At 44.2% G+C, this 20954-nt stretch overlaps 1 protein-coding gene across 1 annotated transcript in view; it reads left to right on the top strand.

Annotated features, from left to right (window-relative positions):
- The first annotated feature begins 3054 nt into the window (after positions 1-3054).
- The window catches only part of OSBPL10 (oxysterol binding protein like 10), a 634297-nt gene continuing 616397 nt past the window's right edge, over positions 3055-20954 (top strand). Inside the window, exon 1 of the mRNA XM_077491461.1 lies at positions 3055-3440. Within this exon, the coding sequence (XP_077347587.1) occupies positions 3223-3440 (218 nt within the window). The 5' untranslated portion in view covers positions 3055-3222. The remainder of the gene's footprint in view (positions 3441-20954) is intronic.

Genomic DNA, 20954 nt, shown 5'->3' with positions numbered 1-20954 from the left:
CGCCACTATGAATCACTATGAATGAGGTAAACTTTTCTTTTAAGTGGATGTTTGTACTTGGGTTGATATATTTGGTGGGGTGTTGGGGTGGTATGTGTGGTGGGGTGTAGGGTTGGTATATTTGGTGGGGTGTTGGGTTGGTATATTTGATGGGGTTTTGGGGTGGTATATTTGGTGGGGTGTTTGAATGTTATATTCAGTGGGGTGGAATATTTGGTGGGGTGTTATATTTTGTGGGGTGGTATATTTGGTGGGGTGTTGGGGTGATATATTTGTTTGGGTGGTATATCTGGTGGGGTGTTATATTTGTTGGGGTGTTATATCTGGTGGGGTGTTGGGGGGATATATTTGTTGGGGTGGTATATCTGATGGGGTGTTGGGATGATATATTTGTTGGGGTGGTATATTTGGTGGGGTGTTGGGGTGATATATTTGTTGGGTTGTTATATTTGGTGGGGTGTTATATCTGGTGGGGTGTTATATTTGGTGGGGTGGTGAATCTGGTGGGGTGTTGGGGTGATATATTTGTTGGGTTGTTATATTTGGTGGGGTGTTGGGGTGATATATTTGTTGGGTTATTATATTTGGTGGAGTGGTATATTTGGTGGGGTGTTGGGTGATATATTTGTTGTGGTGGCATATCTGGTGAGGTGTTATATTTGTTGGGGTGTTTTATCCGGTGGGGTGTTGGGGTGACATATTTGTTGGGTTGTTATATTTGGTGGGGTGTTGGGGTGATATATTTGTTGGGTTGTTATATTTGGTGGGGTGGTATATTTGGTGGGGTGTTGGGGTGATATATTTGTTGGGGTGGTATATCTGGTGGGGTGTTATATTTGTTGGGGTGTTATATCTGGTGGTGTGTTGGGGTGATATATTTGTTGGGTTGTTATATTTGGTGGGGTGGTATATTTGGTGGGTTGTTGGGGTGATATATTTGTTGGGGTGATATATTTGTTGGGGTGGTATATCTGATGGAGTGTTGGGGTGATATATTTGTTGGGGTGATATATTTGTTGGGGTGGTATATCTGGTGGGGTGTTGGGATGATATATTTGTTGGGGTGATATATTTGTTGGGGTGGTATATCTGGGGGGTGTTGGGGTGATATATTTGTTGGAGTGGTTTATCTGGTGGGGTGTTGGGATCATATATTTGTTGGGGTGGTATATTTGGTGGGGTGGTATATTTGGTGGGTTGTTGTGGTGATATATTTGTTGGGGTGATATATTTGTTGGGGTGGTATATCTGGTGGGGTGTTGGGGTGATATATTTGTTGGGGTGGTATATCTGGTGGGGTGTTGGGATGATATATTTGTTGGGGTGTTATATTTGGTGGGGTGTTGGGGTGATATATTTGTTGGGTTGTTATATTTGGTGGAGTGGTATATTTGGTGGGGTGTTGGGTGATATATTTGTTGGGGTGGCATATCTGGTGAGGTGTTATATTTGTTGGGGTGTTATATCTGGTGGGGTGATATATTTGTTGGGTTGTTATATTTCGTGGGGTGTTGGGTGATATATATGTTGGGGTGCCATATCTGGTGAGGTGTTATATTTGTTGGGGTGTTATATCTGGTGGGGTGTTGGGGTGATATATTTGTTGGGTTGTTATATTTGGTGGGGTGATATATTTGTTGGGGTGGTATATCTGGTGGGGTGTTATATTTGTTGGGGTGTTATATCTGATGGTGTGTTGGGGTGATATATTTGTTCGGTTGTTAGATTTGGTGGGTTGGTATATTTGGTGGGTTGTTGGGGTGATATATTTGTTGGGGTGGTATATCTGGTGGGGTGTTGGGATGCTATATTTGTTGGGGTGTTATATTTGGTGGGGTTTTGGGGTGATATATTTGTTGGGTTGTTATATTTGGTGGAGTGGTATATTTGGTGGGGTGTTGGGTGATATATTTGTTGGGGTGGCATATCTGGTGAGGTGTTATATTTGTTGGGGTGTTATATCTGGTGGGGTGATATATTTGTTGGGTTGTTATATTTGGTGGGGTGTTGGGTGATATATATGTTGGGGTGCCATATCTGGTGAGGTGTTATATTTGTTCACGTGTTATATCTGGTGGGGTGTTGGGGTGATATATTTGTTGGGTTGTTATATTTGGTGGGGTGTTGGGGTGATATATTTGTTGGGGTGGTATATCTGGTGGGGTGTTATATTTGTTGGGGTGTTATATCTGGTGGTGTGTTGGGGTGATATATTTGTTGGGTTGTTAGATTTGGTGGGTTGGTATATTTGGTGGGTTGTTGGGGTGATATATTTGTTGGGGTGGTATATCTGGTGGGGTGTTGGGGGTCATATATTTGTTGAGGTGGTATATCTGGTGGGGTGTCGGGGTGATATATTTGTTGGGGTGGTATATCTGGTGGGGTGTCGGGTGATATATTTGTTGGGGTGGTATATCTGGTGGGGTGTCGGGGTGATATATTTGTTGGGGTGGTATATCTGGTGGGGTGTCGGGGTGATATATTTGTTGGGGTGGTATTTCTGGTGGGTTGTTGGGGTGATATATTTGTTGGGGTGGTATATCTGGTGGGGTGTTGGGGGTCATATATTTGTTGAGGTGGTATATCTGGTGGGGTGTCGGGGTGATATATTTGTTGGGGTGGTATATCTGGTGGGGTGTCGGGGTGATATATTTGTTGGGGTGGTATATCTGGTGGGGTGTCGGGGTGATATATTTGTTGGGGTGGTATATCTGGTGGGGTGTCGGGGTGATATATTTGTTGGGGTGTTATTTCTGGTGGGGTGTCGGGGGTGATATATTTGTTGGGGTGGTATATCTGGTGGGGTGTCGGGGTTATATATTTGTTGGGGTGGTATATCTGGTAGTGTGTACAGGTAGCTTTATTTCACAGAAAGAAAAGTGCAGAGCCAGGTTTGTTTACATTCTTCTCCTTCTTGACTGGGGTATGGAGATCTCCCCTCAATAGAAGGAGAGCGGTGAGGCGCTGTCAGTGACAGTCAGGGGGTGTGTCAGTGGAGGTGGCGCTGCCATAGACCGAAGAGCAGTGGGTGAGTGGCATGTAGGAAGTGACAGGCAGACACACATGTAGTGCGGACACGTCCCCCTCCTCCTCTCCTCCTCCTCCTCTCCTCTCCTCTCTATGATGGAGGCAGTGCTGGGAGGACGGAGCGGAGCAGGAAGCCGCATGGAATAGAGAGCCGTGTATAGGAGAGAAGTGTGGGAAGTGTTCGCTATCAGGGCCATGGAGAAGGCGGGAGGAGGCAGCAGTAACAGCAGCAGCCGGAGCAGTAGTGGAAGTAGTAGAGCCACCTCTGCAGGATCCTCTCCATCATCGTCCGGACGGGGACTGACCTCCGGGAGGATCGGCCAGCCTGGGGATGGAGGAGGAAGGGAGCAGAGACAAGTCATAGAAGGACTGCTCAGCAAGTACACCAACCTCATCCAGGGATGGCAGAACAGGTAATCAGGTGTACTCTGATCACCCACACGGGGGGGACCTACCTGTACTTCATCACAATCAGGCCTCCTCCACTCCACCGATCACCCTGCTTTATCATATGGAGGACTTGTATGTGTTATCATTGGGCCTCATTCTCACTGACATTGACAGTCCTGTGTTTATAGGATAGGAATGCATTTGGGTTTCCACATACATGTTACAATCTCTGTACAATCAACTTTTTGGTGGCCATATAGGAACGATTTTCTATACGATCAGATTGTTGATTGATTCATGGGTGAGCATCGGTAGATTGTTACCTGTAATTGTAAACACAGCAGCTGTCAGATTTGTCACCTGTACTCATCAATGGCGGCTCACCCACACCCGCTCATCTGAGCGGCTCCATGCAAATCGATTCACTGTCCGACCCTCTCTGGGGAGTCGGCGTTCCTGTGGCTGCAACTAACCGGACGGTGTGTAGGTGGCCGTAGTGCAGAGCATAAGAAAATATCACAAAGATTATTCGATGCAACACACACTTAAGTTTTGTACACACTATTAGAAAATCACAAGAACGATCGTTTGCGTTTTTCTGTGCGCCACGTTGAAAGGGTAGAACGGTACAATAATATACAGAATAGACGGAAGAAAGCGTCCCACGTACGTGGCTATGGTCTATGTCTAGTCTATGGTTGAACTTTGTTTCCGATCATGTGCTGAGTTGTTCATTCAATTTTTATAGGACAAATACTGTACAAATTAACCCCTTGGAGTCGGCCCTTTTAAGGGGTTTATGATCTAGTGACCACTGTAATTGGCTGTCACGGTGGTCACATGATCAGAAAGCTCCCGATCACAAGTAGCGATCGGAAGCTTTCCGTTAGGCGCTGGGTGCTGGCAGAGCGCGCTCCTGGCACAGCTGTTTTTGCACTAATGCTCGCAAATATGCGGCCACTCGGTGCCAAGGCCCACCCACAGAGAAGCCGCATATTTTATTTGCGTGCGGCTGCTGCCAAGAAGTTAAACAAAAATCATGACGGCTATCGTGAAAAAGTTTCCAGTATATCCCTTTGGAAATTTCTATGTGAACAGTCCATATTGGCTCTGTACTAACATACTGAAAGAGGAACGATCGTCCCGATTGTTCTTCTGATTTTCTATCAGAGTCTACAAGGCTTTACTACTATCCTAACCCTATACTATGTTCCCACGATCAGACTTACTGTTCAGACTAATTTTGATGAAATAGATCAGTTTTGCTCAAAATTTGATGTATCTTTTCCATAATTCGTATTGCCTGAATTGTTCAATCAGATCTTTATTTGTATGGCCACCATTAGCTCTACTAACAGCTATGTAGTATGAAGACCTACCTAACTGATCCAATCAGGCAGGCTCTTTGTTATTGGTAGATCGAGGCTCCATTCATACTAATGCGACTTCTCATGCGCCTTTGGACACCTAAAAGAATGTAAATATTCACCAGCATACCAAGGATCTTCAATTACGTCCAACCGTTTTTTAATTGAAGTAAGATCACACACAAACCATGTAGTGCAACGTTTCGGAGCCACATAGGACCCCATTGTTAGGCAGATGATAGCCACATAAACAGACGCATAAAGTCGCATGGCAAGTCGCAGCCCATTGATTTCAATGGTACCTGTTACAAATTATGCAACGTAAAATCGTTGCGACTTCGAATGCACTACTTTGATGTTACTTTCTTTCAAATTGAGAGTTGCATCAAAGTCGCGCAACTTTGAGTCACACTAGTGTTTAACCGAGCCTTAAAGCTCACAGCACATTACAATCTGCCTGTACAAGCGCCTTGAGTTCTACCAAAAACTGTGTAGTGCAACGGGCTGCCTAAGCCTCAGTTTAAACCATGAGCCGCATATGAATCGCACAGGAACCACAGTGCATTCCTATGCTATTCACATGCGATTCAGTGCAGTGTGATTGAAGCCCATTCATTTTGAATGGACTCAAATCACACCACATTGCACCAAAGATTTGCATGCACCTTTTTTTGGAGCTACACTACAACCAGATCGCATGATCTTTTTGTACCATGCGATTTGGTGCCGCCATACACTCTGTGTTTGGGTGGTTTTATCTTTGTACTGACACCTGCAGCGGATCGTAGGGGCAGTGTGATTTGGAATGCGATTCAGGAAATGCACGCGGATCATGGCGTTTCCTACACTGCATTAGTGTGAACCTAGACTGAATAGAAATTGCTTGGACAGATTAGGTGGGTGCGCATATTACACAGTTGTGGTACAGATTGTACGGTTGAGTTGTCAGGTGTATGGTGACCATAAAGCAGATTGTAATGTTTGTGGTGAGCTTTATTGAAATAGTAGAATCTACACTGTGCATTTACCTGCGTTTAGAGAAATGTGCTTCCAGGTGCAGAGTCATCACTTGTAAACTTCGGTAATGACAATACAACCAATCACCGGAGAACTTGATCTGGGAAGGAGAAAGTTTGTACTTTCAGATAATGTCTCCAATGTTTAAATTACACTCCGATAAACCTGAGGGTTTGTTCACACTAAAATACACAACAAGCCAGGAAAAAAAACGCAAGCGTTTTTCACATTCACGTGCATTTTATGTGTTTTTTATGCCTGTTGACACCCCTTCATGTGTTTTATTTATTTATTCCACCCCCCCCCCCCATTTCCTGAATCATCACATTACTTTCACTTGTTCTGTTTTTATATATGTTTTATTTATTTCCACACCACGCATGCAGCCAGTGTTTTGATGTGATCAGGGCATGTAGAAAACAATTGCTATCTGTGAGCCCTGGCAGAGACCTGTGTTTTTCTAGTGCAATAAATCACCGATCTTTGCACATAGCATGAACAAGCCCTAAACGCAGGAGAACTTGTGTGAGCCCCATTAACACTTTAGCTGGGAATACATGGATCAAAATGTGGCTGTTTCTGCAGAGACAGGGTGACTATCAATCTTTGTATAGGCACCCTGGGTGTACAGAAGTCAATCTACCAATCGACTTCTGTACAACCTGCCTGTTGAGTTTTTCCCTCTCGACCAGTGCCAGCGGCTATGGTTGGCAGCGCTGATTATTCTATTCTGGTGGCGAGGAGGATTCCTTGCCTGTCAGAACACAATAGCACAGGAGGGATTCCCCCATCCACATTGAATCAGATCATTTTATTTATTTTTTTATTCAATCCACTGGTTGGACCAGGGGTCTCCAAACGTTCTAAACAAAGGGCCAGTTTACTGTCCTTCAGACTTTAGGGGGACTGAACTGTGGCCAGATGGAGTAGAAATAGTCCTGGGGTCAGTCGGAGTAAAGAATGCATCTTTCGTATTGAGAGGAAGTATAGTGCCCCATTGTTGGTGCCAGTGGGAAGACTAGTGCCCCATTGTTGGTGCCAGTGGGAGGACTAGTGCCCCATTGTTGGTGCCAGTGGGAGGACTAGTGCCCCATTGTTGGTGCCAGTGGGAGGACTAGTGCCCCATTGTTGGTGCCAGTGGGAGGACTAGTGCCCCATCATTGGTGCCAGTGGGAGGACTAGTTCCCCATTGCTGGTGCCAGTGGAAGGACTGGTGTCCCATCATTGGTGCCAGTGGGAGGACTTATGCCCTGTTGCTGGTGTCAGTGGAAGGAATAGTGTCCCATCATTGGTGTCAATGGGAGGAATAGTGCCCCATTGTTGGATGTCAGGAGAGGGAATTATCCCTCATTGTTGGTGTCAGGGGGAGTAATAGTACCCCAAGGGCTAGATAAAGGCAAGCAAAGGGCCTCAGTTTGGAGACTGCTGGGTTGAACTAAAAATAAACATGAATGTATGGGCTGCCTAGCTGTGAGTGTACCCAGGCAATTTGGAGGTGTTTGTATGCGCATCTTGTACAAGAGAAGAATCGCGTGTTTTTGGCCTTCTAGATTTTGAAATCGGAGCGCCTGAAAAAAATGCACATAATGCCGTGTTTGGGCCCAAAAATGCACAATTCCTCCCCAAAGAATCCTATGTACTTTTTCACGCTTTAAGAGACACAGTGCTCAGTGTAAACAGGCCCATTGGGAATAATGGGATACTTCTTCAACTGTGTAATATAACCAGCGGTGTAGGGCTGAAACAACTAATTGATTAATCAACAACTAATCGATTATGAAATTAATCGATAACTTTTTTCATAATCGATTAATCGGCCAGTAGAAAAATGGGGTTAAAGTTAATGAGTCTGATGTTATTTACCAGATTGACCATTTAATAGTATATCTCTCCTCCTAATAATATATACAGTTTATCTCTTCTAATAATAGTATATACAGTATATCTCTCCTCTAATGGTATACACAGTATATCTCTTTTAATAGTTTATACAGTATATCTCTTCTCTAATAGTATATACACAATATATATAGCCTCTAATAGTATATCTCTTCTAATAGTATTTTTTTTTTTTTTAATTTACATATTGACTAAATTATACACCACACTTTTTTCTAAGGTTATTAACCGATTAATCGAAACGATAATCGGCCAACTAATCGATTATAAAAATAATCATTAGTTGCAGCCCTAAACCGGTGTGTCTGTTATTATTGTATTAGTTATTGGTTTAATCCACAAAGCTAGTACTCCTCAATAGGGTTCAAAAAGTGACACTTTTTTTCAGCCCAGTCTTTGAAAATTACAGTTGCATAGCAAAATAAAGACCTTTATGCTTGTTTAAAGCTTCCTGAATTAAGCCTAAAGTATGCAATAGTCCAGGGGCCTACAAACTACAGCCCTGGGGGGGTGGGGGGGGGTGGGCACATGTGGCCTTCTACAAGATTTTATTCAACTCGCAGCTACAGTGAGTGACATATCCTCAATGTGTGCAAATAGTACAGACTTTGATGGGGACCCAAATGAAAAGGGGACTCTAAGTAGGTTGGTACTGGGGACCATGATGTAAGGGAGTATTGTGTTAGGGACCCTGATGTAAGGGGGTATTGTGTTAGGGACCCTGATGTAAGGGGGTATTGTGTTAGGGACCCCGATGTTAGGGGCTATTGTGATAGGGACCCCGATGTTAGGGGCTATTGTGATGGGGACCCCGATGTAAGGGGCTATTGTGATAGGGACCCCGATGTAAGGGGCTATTGTGATAGGGACCCCGATGTAAGGGGCTATTGTGATAGGGACCCCGATGTAAGGGGCTATTGTGATAGGGACCCTGATGTAAGCGGTAACTCTAATGTAGGGGGGACCCTGATAGGGAATTTTTTCAGCCGATTAATATTTGTAAAATATATAAAGTTGTCCGCATAGTAAAAAGTTTAGGGACATCTGCAATAATGCATCAAATGTTTGGATTTAGCACTATGAATTGAGTCTAAGGGCTTGTTCTTGCTTGCAGGAGCCATTTCTGCCCCTCTGAAAAGTGCACTGTGGCAGATTGTTTTTCAGAGGACATTTGACTGGAGGTGAGGAGTCAACATTTCACCGCCTCACCCCCTGTTGACCCTGAAAATGCCAATCTACTGCCCCATATCCTTTTACATTGCACATGGTTGCAGGGCGGCTGCAGCACTACTCCATACACTTGATTGGGTTGTGTTCGATGGTGGTATTGCCCACCTAACATAACAAGGGGTTTCATTTTTGCCATGGCATGGGTACAGCCCTGAATGCATGCCCTTGGATGGGCATTCGGCGGGGGGGGGGGGGGTGTTAAGTAGTACAAATACTGTATATGAAGCAGCTGACTTTTTTTGACCCCTGCATGCCACCTCCCGGTGGATTTTAATGCTGGGAGATGAAGCGGCTTCCTAGTCACATGACTCCTGTGATTTGGCTCTCACAACAGTCACATGACTGTGAGCCCGTCCATCTGACTCCCAATCAGAAGTCACAACCTAGGTCTGTGGAAGACGGCTTGGTCATGGCACTGGAAGCCCACAGTAGACAACCTCAGCCCACCATGGACGTGTATGTGCGATGACTGGGCGTTAAGGCCCACTTTGTGTGTCGCGCAGTAGGGAAAAGGTTAAGGAGATCTGATGAGCTGAAAGCAATGGGGCAAGACACAGTTTATGGCATATATTGAGAAAATCAAAGCAGGCATTAGAACATTAATAATGTATCAGATTACTGCAGTCAGTAATATATCTGCTGCAAACGAATGAGATAAAATATGTATTTGTTGGAAAGTGCTTTTCCGTTGACTTTCAGCTGCTTAACATGCTGGGTGACCTGAAATGGTTTGCAGATTTCGTGTGTGGCGTATTGGAGGATCCTCACATAGAGGTGATAACTAATGTAATAGTTTACTGCCTGATTTTGTAAAATATGATGAATTTTTTTTATTAAACTGTGTTGTAATGGTAGGAAGTGTTGGTCAGCTAAACTCCTGTAGCTTCAGTATAAGGCCTCATACACAAGGGCGGTGTGGCCCGTCTCTGCTAAATCCCAGTGTTGTTGGGTGCCCGGGAGGCACAGGTGCAGTGTCCAGCCCCGCTGCCAAAATCTGTGACCGGCTGGAATATACAGCGGATAGGCGATGTACAGAGTAGTACTTGTGATTAGGGCCATCTGAGTTTACTCCAGGGATGTATCCCGAGATCCATGCAGCCTGTCAATTATTTCATCAGGCTGCCTGCATGGAACACCTGTGCATTCTGGGTGACTAAAGATGGCTGTTCGCATGAGCATACAAATAAGTATACCTATGTGAATAATACCCTACATGCTTACAATGCACATGTAATCTACTGGCCTGCTCAGGACCAACTTGTAAATATCAAAAATGTAAAATCAGCTTGCTTGCATACTGTTGAGTTGACAAGCTTGGCCTAAATGGCTGCTTGCGTCCTAGCAACCAAGGATGCTAGGCAGCAAGAGCTGCTTGCGTCATGGTTAGGGATGAGCTCAGGCGTTTTCGCATTGAACACTTGCAGAGCCCGCCAGGAAGTCGGTGCAGAGCTGTGCTAATCACAGACAGTGAGACATTGCCCCGATGTGCGGCTGTAGAGATCGGGCAATGTCTCGCTGCCTGTGATTAGTGCAGCGCTGCGCCGACTTCCTGACGGGCTCTACACGTGGTCCATGCGAACACGCCTGAGCTCCTCCCTAGTCATGGTGATGAAACACTCTAGGTTGCAGGAGCCACCTAGCGTTTTAGCAACCAGTGGGGGGCAATAAGTTAATTTGTGCTATATTTTTTGTAGATTCTAAGACCCCTTTCACACTGGGGTGTTTTTCAGGCGCTTTAGCGTTAAAAAAAGCGACTGTAAAGCGCTTGAAAGAAGCCGCAACTGCAATCCCAATGTAAAAGCCTGAGTGCTTTCACACTGAGGCGCTGTGCTGGCAGGGAGTCAAAAACAGTCCTGCAAGCAGCTTCTGTGCATCGCTTTTGGAGCGGTGACTACACCGCTCCTGAAGCGCCCCTTCCCATTGAAATCAATGGGAAGCAGCTGTAAAATGCCTGAAAAGCGCTATTGGCAGCAGCGTTTTGTGGCCGCTTTTAACCCTTTATTTGGCCACTAGCAGGGGTTAAAAGCGCCCCAATAACGCTCGAAAAACGCTGGTAAAGCGCTGCTAGTTTAAGCGGCGCTTTACGAGCGTTTTTCGGGCGCTGACATTGTGAAAGGGCACTTAAAGCACCCAGGCTTTCACATTGGGACTGCAGATGAGCCTCTTTCAAGCGCTTTACAGGCGCTTTTTTTAACGCTAAAGCGCCTGAAAAACGCCCCATTGTGAAAGGGGTCTTATTGTTAGACCTTTGAGCCCCATTTTCTGAGAAAATTATTTTAAAGTGGTTGTAACTTACTACATATACCCAATGAAGTGACTAGCCTCAGGTGATATGCAGAGATGGAACAAATCCTTCCACATAAGTTGTAATTGTTTACAGTATCTGCAGTCTTCTCTACATCTGTTCAAAGTCCAGAAGTTTTAAAGCTAATCTGAATTGTCAGAAAAAGGGGACGGAAAGGTGAAATTACACTCTGCAAAGCTCAGTTAGGAGAGTTCTGAGGGCTGATTAGAGGGGAGGGGCATACCCCATGCACACAGCTGAGGCTGTCAATCAACTGGAGCTCCATCCCCATCACCTTTTTTTTCTCTCTGTGTCAGAAAAACTTGTCAACAGTGATGATAGTAGAGGAACAAAGCAGCAGACAGAGATGACACTTAGTGCTCTTAACTACTTGACCTCTGGAAGATTCACCCCCTCCCCTCTCCTTCATGACCAGGCCATTTGCACTTTTAACTGACAATTGTGTGGTCATGCAATGCTGTACCCAAACTAAGTTTATATAGTCTCCCCACCCCCCCACAAATAAAGCTTCCTTTTGGTGGTATTTGATGACCACTGGGTTTTTCTATATTTATGCTATGACATTTTTTTTATTTTTTTTATTTTTACTTTCTGCTATAAAACCTATCCAATAAAAATGTAAATAATCCTATTTCTTTATAAGGTTAGGCCAATGTGTATTTTGCTACATATTTTTGGGAAACAAATCCCAATAATCACAAATTTATTGATTTGATAGCATCTACAAAGTATGGTGTATATACTGGAATTTTATATTTATTTATTTATTTTTATACTAGTAATGGTGGCGATCAGCGACTTATAGTGGGACTGTTATAGTATGGCAGGCAATCTGGCACTAACTGACACTTTGTGGAGACCATTGATGCTAATACAGTGATCTGTGCTAAAAATATGTACCGTCACTGTACTAATGACACTGGCTGGGAAGGGGTTAACATCTAGGGCGATCAGTTAAATGTGTGCCTAGCCAGTGTTGATGTGTGCTGCTTTTACTAAGAGATGTAACGGTTTTTATTCCTTGCTTTGCAAGGAAACAAAAACGGCCACATGCCCACTGACAGGACACAGAGCTCTGTATTGTCTACATAGACAGAGCTCTGTCCTGTCTTCCTCCTTGCCGATCTGCGAGTGCTGGCAGTCATCCATTGACTAGCACCCGCTGATCTGCTTGCTCTGTGTCTAATCACAGCACAGCCGGCGTGTGCATGCCCCCTACCTGGGAGTGCCAGATCACTTACTAGGTAGGTGATCTGGCACAGGAGAATCACACTGTATAACGGCGTTATGTGGTCAGCAAATGGTTAATTGAGACAAGTACACACTATAGAAGGATGTTCTTTGTTCATATTTCATGTCTGAGGTTTACAACCACTTTAAACCTTCCTGCCCGCACCTTGTGTTTTTCATCTGGGGGGGTATTGTTGTTAAAAACACAGATCAGCTGCCTGTTTTTACTGCCCCCTGCTGCACATATGAAATGAGCCTTAGTAATCCACTGGCACTTTACAAGCAAGGGAATCTTATAATTGTATGTATAACAAGTACACTTAGCCCTTGTACACACGGTCGGAGATTCCGGCAACCAAATCCGTTGGAGTAATTCCGACGGATTAATTCCGGAAGAGGTCCGGAAGTGATGTTGCATACACACGGTCGGACTAAGTTGTCGGAAAATCCGATTGTACATAACGTGATGACATTATTTCGTTACGACGGGACTATGTTCAGGCTAGTAGCCAATAACTTTGGTCTAGGAATTTGATCTGAGCATGCGTGGCACTTTGTCCGTCGGAGTAGGCTACACATGATCGGAGTATGTCCAATCGGAAAATTTTACCGGCAAGTTGGAAAAGTTGGTCCGTCGGATATTCAGACGGAAACAGTCTGATGCAGACCACACACAGTCGGGATATCCGACAAAGCGGTCCGTCGGAATCTCCGACCGTGTGTACAAGGGCTAATACGCTTATATTATACAATGCTGTTGATAGATCCAAATTTTCATTGTTGAATGCCACTTCTCTAAAATATGATGACATTTTTACTGTATTTCAGAGTAATTCACAGTATTTTTTTGTTTTAAGCTGGCCATAGATGGGTAGTTTTATTTTTTATTTATTTTTTTTCCTCTGGCTGAACGCAAAAAAACAAAACAAAAAAAAAAGATTTCTCCATCTACATAAACCATGTGGATGGAGGAATCCCCTATTTGTTTTTGGTATGAGACTTGGCAAAAAAAAAAAAAAAAAAGGGTCGATCGTTTGTACAATAATCTCATCATGTGTACTAGACTTTACTCGCATGCAGAAAAAACAAAAACCTGTCCACATGAAAGTGTTTAAGGTATGTGCGGAAGCATGAAGGTGCTGGATGTAAAATTGCATGTTTGCTGTATTGCATCTTTGTTTAATTTCTCTACACTGCATGTCGTTACAAAGAAATGACTAATTGTTCCTGGACAAATTGCATAACATTTTTACAGTATGCTGTAATGATCTGTGAACCAAGAAATCCTCCCAGATATGTCTTGGTTACATCGGTTATGAACAAATATTGCTTCATTCTCCTGGTATTGCACAGTGACTGAGTGCCGGTTCACACAGGGGCAACCCGACTTACAGTGTGACATTGCAATGTGATTTGAAGGCATCTTTAGTGTGACTTTGAGCAACTTACAACGCGACTTAGTCGCCTCCAAGACGGGCGACTTTGGCCAATCATAGAATAATCAGCTCTGTGGGAGGGGGTTGCCTGGGTAAACGTAGGGTACATTTTCTTTTTCCTGTAAAGTCACTTCAATATAGATGGAGATGACTTTCATTGAAATCTATGGGTACAAGTCGCCTTGAAGTAATACAGGAACCTTTTCTGAAGTCGGAGCAACTTCAGTAGGGGTACATTAAGACGGCTCTCATTCACTTCTATGGCATTTCTTATGTCCAGCGACTTGGGGCGACTTGATGACTTACAATCGCTGTGTGAATGGCACTAAAGGAATACTCCTACAGACTAGTAAAATGCTTACTGTTATCTAATAGTTTTAGTATTATTGTGAGACTTATTGATATATAAACCGGGTCTGGGGTGGCACAGTGGTGTAGTGGGCAGCACTCTCACCTAGCAGTAAAAAGGGTTGCTGGTTCAAATCCCAACCACGACACTACCTGCCTGGAGTTTGCATGTTCTCCCTGTGCCTGTGTGGGTTTCCTCCGGGTTCTTCGGTTTCCTGCCACACTCCAAACATGCTGGTAGGTTAATTGGCTTCTGTCCAAAAAAATAAATTGGCCCTAGTATATGAATGTGAGTTGGGGACCTTGGATTGTGGGCTCCTTGAGGGTAGGGACAGGTACGAAATTTAAAAGAATATTTCACTCCCTAAAAAAACGCTAGTTTTTAAAACTTTTTTTGCATTGATACATGTCCCCTGGGGCAGGACCCAGGTCACCAAACACTTTTTATGACAATAACTTGCATATAAGCCTTTAAAATTAGCACTTTTGATTATTCATGTTCATGTCTCATAGACTTTAATGGTATTCGAACAAATTTTTTGCCTGTTCGCATGTTGTGCTGCGAACCGAACCGGGGGTTGTTCAGCTCATCCCTAATAGTCAGTGCTAGTGGGGGGAATCCCTCCTGCAGAGCTATTTTGTTCTCCCTACGGATGGATGGGGGGGAGCCATTCCTGCTGGGGGGAACACAGTGATTATTGCCAGTGGCTATAGCCGCTGGCAATAATTGCATGTAAAAATCCGACATACTGGTTGTACCCAAGTTGATTGGTGGATCGACTTGGGTACAATCGGCCTGCCCATAAATGGATCAAATCTCAGCTGGTGCCTGCTGCACCAGACAAGATTCGATCCTTCTAAGCCCTTGTACACACGGTCGGACATTTCGACAACCAAATCCGTCGGATTTTGGCCGAAACTGTTGCATACACACAGTCGGACAAAGTTGTCAGAAAATCCTATCGTACTTAACGTGATGATGTTATTTCGTTACGACGGGACTACGTTCAGGCTAGTAGCCAATAGCTTTGGTCTAGGAATTTGATCTGAGCATGCGTGGCACTTTGTCCGATTGGAATTCTCTACACATGATCGGACAAAGTCCGATTGGAGCATGTTGTCAGAAAATTTTATAGACTAGTTGGAAAACTTGGTCCGTAGGATACTCCGATGGAGCCCACACACTGTTGGACTATTTGACCACACAGTCCTATCGGACATTGTCCATCAGAATATCCGACCGTGTGTACAAGGGCTAAGGCTGGCTTAACCCTTTGCTTTGCTATCCAAGCTTCGAAAGAAACCTTTTGCCTTGACATGCACTTTAATAAACTGCAGGAAGGGATCTGTGCCTAATTGATAAAATATAGCTAAATGGAATCATCATGTTAGAAGAGAGCAGCAGTCACTTTATGCATGACTGCTGAGAGTCATAGGCATTTATAGTAGCACAACACATTAACATCAAACATTAATGTGTCCTTCCCAAATAACAACACTGAGACCAGCATAAGTGGGAAAGGGCAAGGCCACAGCGTTATTGAGGTTAATACAAATGGAAACTGCAACATAAAATAAAGGCAACAAGCAATTATCGCAACTTAAAGTGATATTAAATCTTCACTTTACAAAAAAATAAACAAACGTTACACTTGCCTGCTCCATGCAATGGCTTTGCACAGAGCAGCCCTGATGCTCCTATTCTGGGGTACCCAGCCAGTGCTCCTGGCTCTCCAGCTCCAAGTACCCACCCCAGTGCAGGTTTGCTCCTGAGTTCTGCTGTCTGTGTCCATAGACACAGACAGCGGGGCTTTGCTTCTCCCTTGTCATATTATTTAATTGACAGCACCAGGATCCAATGGCTCCCATTGCTATAAATCTGCCCTGTGAGGAAGGAGAGAGGTGTTGTTATCCGGCACAGTGCTGAATTGAGATCAGGCTCAGGTAAGTTGGGGGGGGGGGGGGGGGGCGGAGACTGGAGACTTGAATCTTGAGTCTGTATCAATAAACAAGCAGGCAGGTAGTTTAAAAATGGTAGTTATTCAGCACAATTGCTACCCTCTCTAGGAGTGGGTATATTACAGTGATCAGTGCAATGCCACTCTAACAAAGACTCATTGGAACCTGCAGGCATTACTTGACCACTTCAATAAAGGGCACTTTCGCCCCCTTCCTTCTCAGACCAGACCATTTTTCAGCTTTCAGCGCTCTTGTACCTTCAATGACAATAGCGCGGCCATGGTACACTGTACCTAAATTACATTTTTATCATTTTATTCCCGCAAATAGAGCTTTATTTTAGTGGTATTTATTCATGACTATGTTTTTTATTTTTTGCGATATAAGCAAAAAAAGAGTGGAAATTTGGGGAAAAAAAACAATATTTTCTTCTTTCTATTTTAAAAGAAATCCAATAAAATCTAATTTTGTCATAAATTTAAGCCAAAATGTATTCTGCTACATGTTTTTGGTAAAAAAATTCTGTTAAGTGTAGTTGGTATGTGTTATCACGGACATGTACGCCAATGATCATGTACAGATGTGTGCAGGCGATCACAGACATACGTGTGCAGATAATCACTTGGACATGTGATTTTAGTGGGACATATGTGGGGGACAGGTGTTTTTATTATTTGGGGACATGTGTGTTTTGGGGACATTGTGTGGGGACATGTGTGTTTACACTAAACTGGTGATCAGTGAGTAAAAAGCTGTAAAAAACAGCTCATACTCACTGATCACCAGCCGGCTGCAGCGATCTGCTCTCCTCTCTTCAGCGATGACTTCCGTGTGAGGAGAAGAGAGCCGATTGCCTAGCAATCGGCTGTTTACATCACATCATAGCTGTGATTGGAAACGACCGTCATGTGATCAGGATGGCCAATCGCAGAGCCCTCCTGCTGATCTGAGATGCGCCGTGTCTGGGTGACACGAGTGCATCGGGATTGTGCCGATGTGCGGACACATGCGCGCGTGATCCTCCTCCTTTTGAAGGACGTTTCTGAAGGTCCACTCAGAAGGAGAGAGCTCCCACCCAGCCGTATATGTACATTGGCTGGGTGGGAAGTAATGAAAGTGGAGGGCCACCCTAAAATAAAAAAGAACATTAACATTCTCAAAAAAAAAAATTGTAAAAAAAATATAAAAATGTTTTTACTCATCAGAAACCCTTGTTGCTAGGCAGACTTCCTAATCTGCTTCCTCCTTTTCGGTGAGCTGCCCCGTTGCCTTCTGGGACATGTCTGTGTCCCGGAAAAAAACAGGGCCATTCACAAAGCTCTGCACGACTTGCGCATGTGCAGTAGGAAACGGGCAGTGAAGCCACAAGGCTCCACTGCCTGTTCCCCTTCGTTAAGATGGCGGTGTCCGCACCCAATCTGATGGATGGATCGGCCTCGGGGGGCAGAGATCGGGGGCTCACTGGACAGGTAAGTACCCTTATTAAAGTGGTGTTGCCACCAAAAAATCAAAAAAAAATTAAAATTCTTAAAAAAAAAAAAAAAAAAAATTTTAAAAATTAATTTTTTTTACTCACATCTAAATGCCTGTTGCTAGGGGGTCCCTTGTAGTCTGCCTTTTTCATTGCCCGGGCTGGTGACCTCACTTCCCCTCGCGCCGCACAGTTATCTGGGACCTGTCACGTGTCCCAGATGACTGTGCGGCGTATCACGGGCAAGCGCAGTGGGCTTCACAGCCGGGTGCCCACTTTAAGAATGACGGCGCCGCGAGCGGAGCGGGGAACGAGGGGGGGCTTCATTCCCCCGCATCGCTGGACCCTGGGACAGGTAAGTGTCTGATTATTGAAAGTCAGCAGCTGCAGTATTTGTAGCTGCTGACTTTTATTTTTTTTTTATTTATTTTTTAGGGGGCACCCCACTTTAAAAGTTAGCAGCTACAGTTATTGTAGCTGCTGACTTTTTAAAACAAAAAATTTCTGCTGGAACACCGCTTTAAACTTGATAACATCTATTTCTACCATAAGAAAAGCATAGGACAAGTGGTTTTCATAAGAAGGGTTAACATGGAGAAAACGCTACTTTTTCGTAAAATCATCGTCTGTTCCAAGATGGTGAATAGGCAGCTGGATGTTCTACAGAGCTACCGTAACAACGTTTTTCGGACATGATAGACTAAAGATCAATTAAATTTTTTTTTTTTTTTTTTTTTTTTTAGAATTGTGCACTACATTATAGTTAGAGAAAACCGAACAATGGATATCAAAACCAAATATTTACAGCTGCTTTAAATCCTTAAAGTGATACTAAAGTCTAGTTTTAGTTAAAAATAAAAACATTTTATACTTACCTGCTCTGTTGCAGTGGTTAGGCAAAGAGCAGCCCGGACCCTCCTCTTCTCGGGTCCCTCTTCGGCGCTCCTGTCCCCTCCCTCCTGTTCAGTGTCCCCACAGCAGGCAGCTTGCTCTAGGGGCACCCAAGCCGGGTCACAGCTTCCTGTGTCCATTCAGACACAGCAGCTACAACCTGGCCCCACCGCCTTTTCTCTTCTCATTGTCTGACTGACTTCGACAGCAGTGGGAGCCAATGGCACCATGCTGCTGTTTCGGCCAATGAGGAGGGGAGTCCTGGGCAGCCGAGACACTCCTGCAACATTGCTGTGTGTGTGTGTGTGTGTATGTGTGTGTATACATATATTATACAGTTGTGCTCATAAATTTACATACCCTGGTAGAATTTATGATTTTGTGGCCATTTTTCAGAGAATATGAATGATAACACAAAAACTTTTCTCACTCATGGTTAGTGTTTGGCTGAAGCCATTTATTATCACTTAACTGTGTTTACTCTTCTTAAATCATAATGGCAACAGAAACCACCCAAATTACCTGTATTTCACCTGAAGTTATTTCTGGGTTTTTCTTTGCATCCTGAACAATTTTCCTGGCATTTGTGGCTGGAATTTTAGTTTGTTTACCTGACCGTGGTTTGGTTTCAACAGAACCATTCATTTTCCACTTCTTCTTGATTAGAGTTTGAACACTGCTGATTGGATATCTTTTTATATCCCTTTCCTGTTTTATACAGTTCAACTACCTTTTTCCGCAGATCCTTTGACAATTCTTTTGCTTTCCCCACTAATCAGAATCCAGAAACATCAGTGCAGCACTGGATGAAAGATGCAAGGGTCTGTCAGGAGTCCAGAAACTCATTGACCTTTTATACACACACTAATTACAAGCAAACAGATAACAGGTGAGGATGGTTACCTTTACTAGCCATTCAAACCCCTTTGTGTTAACTTGTGTGCATGTTATCAGGCCAAAATCACCAGGGTATGTCAACTTTTTATCAGGGTCAGTTGGGTAGTTTGTTGCCATTATGATTTAAAAAGTAAACACAGTTGATTGATAATAACAGGATCAATAAAGGAGGTGGCAGTAACTACTTAAAGTGCTGTTTCCCCCAAAATATAAAAAAAATCTTTACTGTGCAGTAAATCAACCCAAAAAAATAAATTGGATACATTTTTTTTAACTTACCTTTTTTTCCCTGTTGCAATGTGGTCCCACAAAATCTGCCTCTTCCCGTGCCTGGGCTAAAGATGCCACTTCCCTCCTGCTCCTGGGAGATGTGTGTCACAATTCCCCAGGAGGCAGTGGGCAGTGCCAAGGGCTAAAATCTTATCTCCGTTGCCATCACAACGGGGCGGGACTTCCGACGACGCCACCCGTTGTGATGGCAACCTGAGCGGTTGACGGCGCTCGGATTTAAGCTTGCTGCACATGCGTGAGATCGGCGATACAACGGACAGTGCATGCTAGTCTATCAGCGGCACAGTATCCCGGAAGAGGATGCCTGTGGGCTTCACATGCCCACAGGCAAGATGAGAACTATCGGTGTTAAAGTTTATTTGATCTGCGAAAACAGAGATCTTAAAGCGGAGGTCCACCCTAAAGTGGAGCTTCCGCTCATCGGAACTCTTCCCCCCCTCCGGCGCCACAATTGGCACCTTTCAGGGGGGAGGGGGTGCAGGTACCTGTACAGTACAGGTATCTGCACCCACTTCCGGGATAGCTCTCTGCGGAAAGGGGCGTAGATTACGCCCCTTTACGCAAGTGCCCGCCCCTTTCCGCAAGTGCCCCGCTGCCTGCTGGGAAACACACAGTTCCCAGAGGCAGCGGGGACCGTCCTTATTGCGCAGCGCAACTCGCGCATGCGCAGCAGGGAACCGGGAAATGAAGCCGAAAGGCTCCATTTCCTGATTCCCATACCCAAGATGGCGGCGGCAGGACCCAAGAGACGATCTAGAGATCGGCTTCGGGTGCTGACATCGCGGGCACGCTGGACAGGTAAGTGTCACTATTTTAAAAGTCAGCAGCTGCAGTATTTGTAGCTGCTGGCTTTTAAAAAAAAAAAAAAACACGGAGTCCCGGCGGACTCCCGCTTTAATGAAAGAAAAGCGGAACAAGTGAGCTACATATTGTAATCACCTCTTCTTTGTCACACCCCCCCCCCAAAAAAAAAGTTTAAGACACTGGAACCCCACTTTAACCTAAATATTAACATTGATTTGTTTAAACAACGTGATCCAATATGTTAATATTGAGTATATTTGTTAAATAAGACTGTTTGTTTTTATATTTGAAGTACACTTTATATGAATATGCAAAGTCTGCTTTAATGATAACCCCCAGGTTTTTTTTGTCCTATATTCTTCCATCTCATCTAATGATATTCTTATCTTCTC

Source organism: Lithobates pipiens, unplaced genomic scaffold (genome assembly GCF_037356315.1).
Source record: "Lithobates pipiens isolate NorthernLeopardFrog02 unplaced genomic scaffold, aLitPip1_a1.2 Scaffold_19, whole genome shotgun sequence".
NCBI lineage: Eukaryota > Metazoa > Chordata > Amphibia > Anura > Ranidae > Lithobates > Lithobates pipiens.
This window is presented reverse-complemented; position numbering and strand designations above follow the sequence as displayed.